The sequence below is a fragment of the Malurus melanocephalus genome, unplaced genomic scaffold (assembly GCF_030028575.1).
Source record: "Malurus melanocephalus ecotype Western Australia unplaced genomic scaffold, MMel_1.1 scaffold_1132, whole genome shotgun sequence".
NCBI lineage: Eukaryota > Metazoa > Chordata > Aves > Passeriformes > Maluridae > Malurus > Malurus melanocephalus.
The window spans coordinates 27,734-28,704 of record NW_026624364.1 but is presented as its reverse complement, the minus strand read 5'-3'; the positions used below and the strand labels follow the sequence as shown (position 1 = coordinate 28,704).

Sequence of the window (971 nt, the reverse complement as noted above, 5' to 3'; positions counted from 1 at the left end):
TGCCCACATGGCAGCAGCTGCCTGGGCCAGTGGCTTTCTCACTGCTCTGCTGCACACGGCCAATACATTTTCCCTGCCCCTGTGCCAGAGCAATGCCCTGGGCCAGTTCTTCTGTGAAATCCCACACATCCTCATGCTCTCCTGTGCACACTTCAGGGAGGGCCCATGAAAGCACCGACAGCCACAGCAACTGCCTCAGCTGATCAGAACAGCGGCAGCCCCAACCAATGGAAACACGGACTGACAGCAACAGTGAGTGCGGCTGGTGAAGGGCAAAGGCACAGGGCAGGAAATGTGTAACCCCAGCAAGTGTGTTGGGATAAGGCAGGGGGTTTAAAAGGCAGTACCACAACCCCGGGTGCGCCTCTGACACTGTGCTAGGTGCCCAGCATTGCTGTATATTCTTGCTCTGCAGATTTTTGGGTTCTCAATAAATTTTCTTTTAGCTGATTCTCACTCGGAGAGCAGTGCTCTTCCATCCCTTGCTCAGGGTGAGGACAGGCTCTGCTCTCCTGGGGGGCTTCTCTTGACATGCAGGCTCTAAAAGTAGAATAAAGCAGCAGCGTAAGGCACAGCACAAAGGAATCACCAGCCTGGTCACTATAAAAACTGCCCTTGGAGTGATGTTTCACAAGTGCCCCTCAGCAGCCTGGGCTGCAAACAAACCCGGCTCGCTTTTGCGAGCACAAGATCCGCAGGCAGCGCTGAGAAACAGCCCGAGCCCGGCACCKCCTTGGAGGAGGCAGGGGCGAGCCCTGGCCCGGGTTCCAAAGGGTCTGTGGGGCCGGGGGCGATGGCGCTGAGTCCCTGCCTGTGTGTGCTCTGGGCTCTGCGGCATTGCGGAGACAGAGCCCGGGGCCGAAGCTTGGTCCCTGCTGTGATAAGTTGGTTCATGAAATCGCCACATGCTTTACTAAAACAGTTTGACAGCCCCAGCACAATTTTGCCCAGTTTGTGACACCTTCATGTAT

The 971-nt window shown here is 56.2% G+C and overlaps 1 protein-coding gene across 1 annotated transcript in view; it reads left to right on the top strand.

Annotated features, from left to right (window-relative positions):
- LOC130586320 (olfactory receptor 5V1-like) overlaps nt 1-169 on the top strand; it is a 1,474-nt gene extending 1,305 nt beyond the window's left edge. Inside the window, exon 2 of the mRNA XM_057387102.1 lies at nt 1-169. Coding sequence (XP_057243085.1) covers nt 1-169 — 169 coding nt within the window.
- Nucleotides 170-971: the final 802 nt, after the last annotated feature.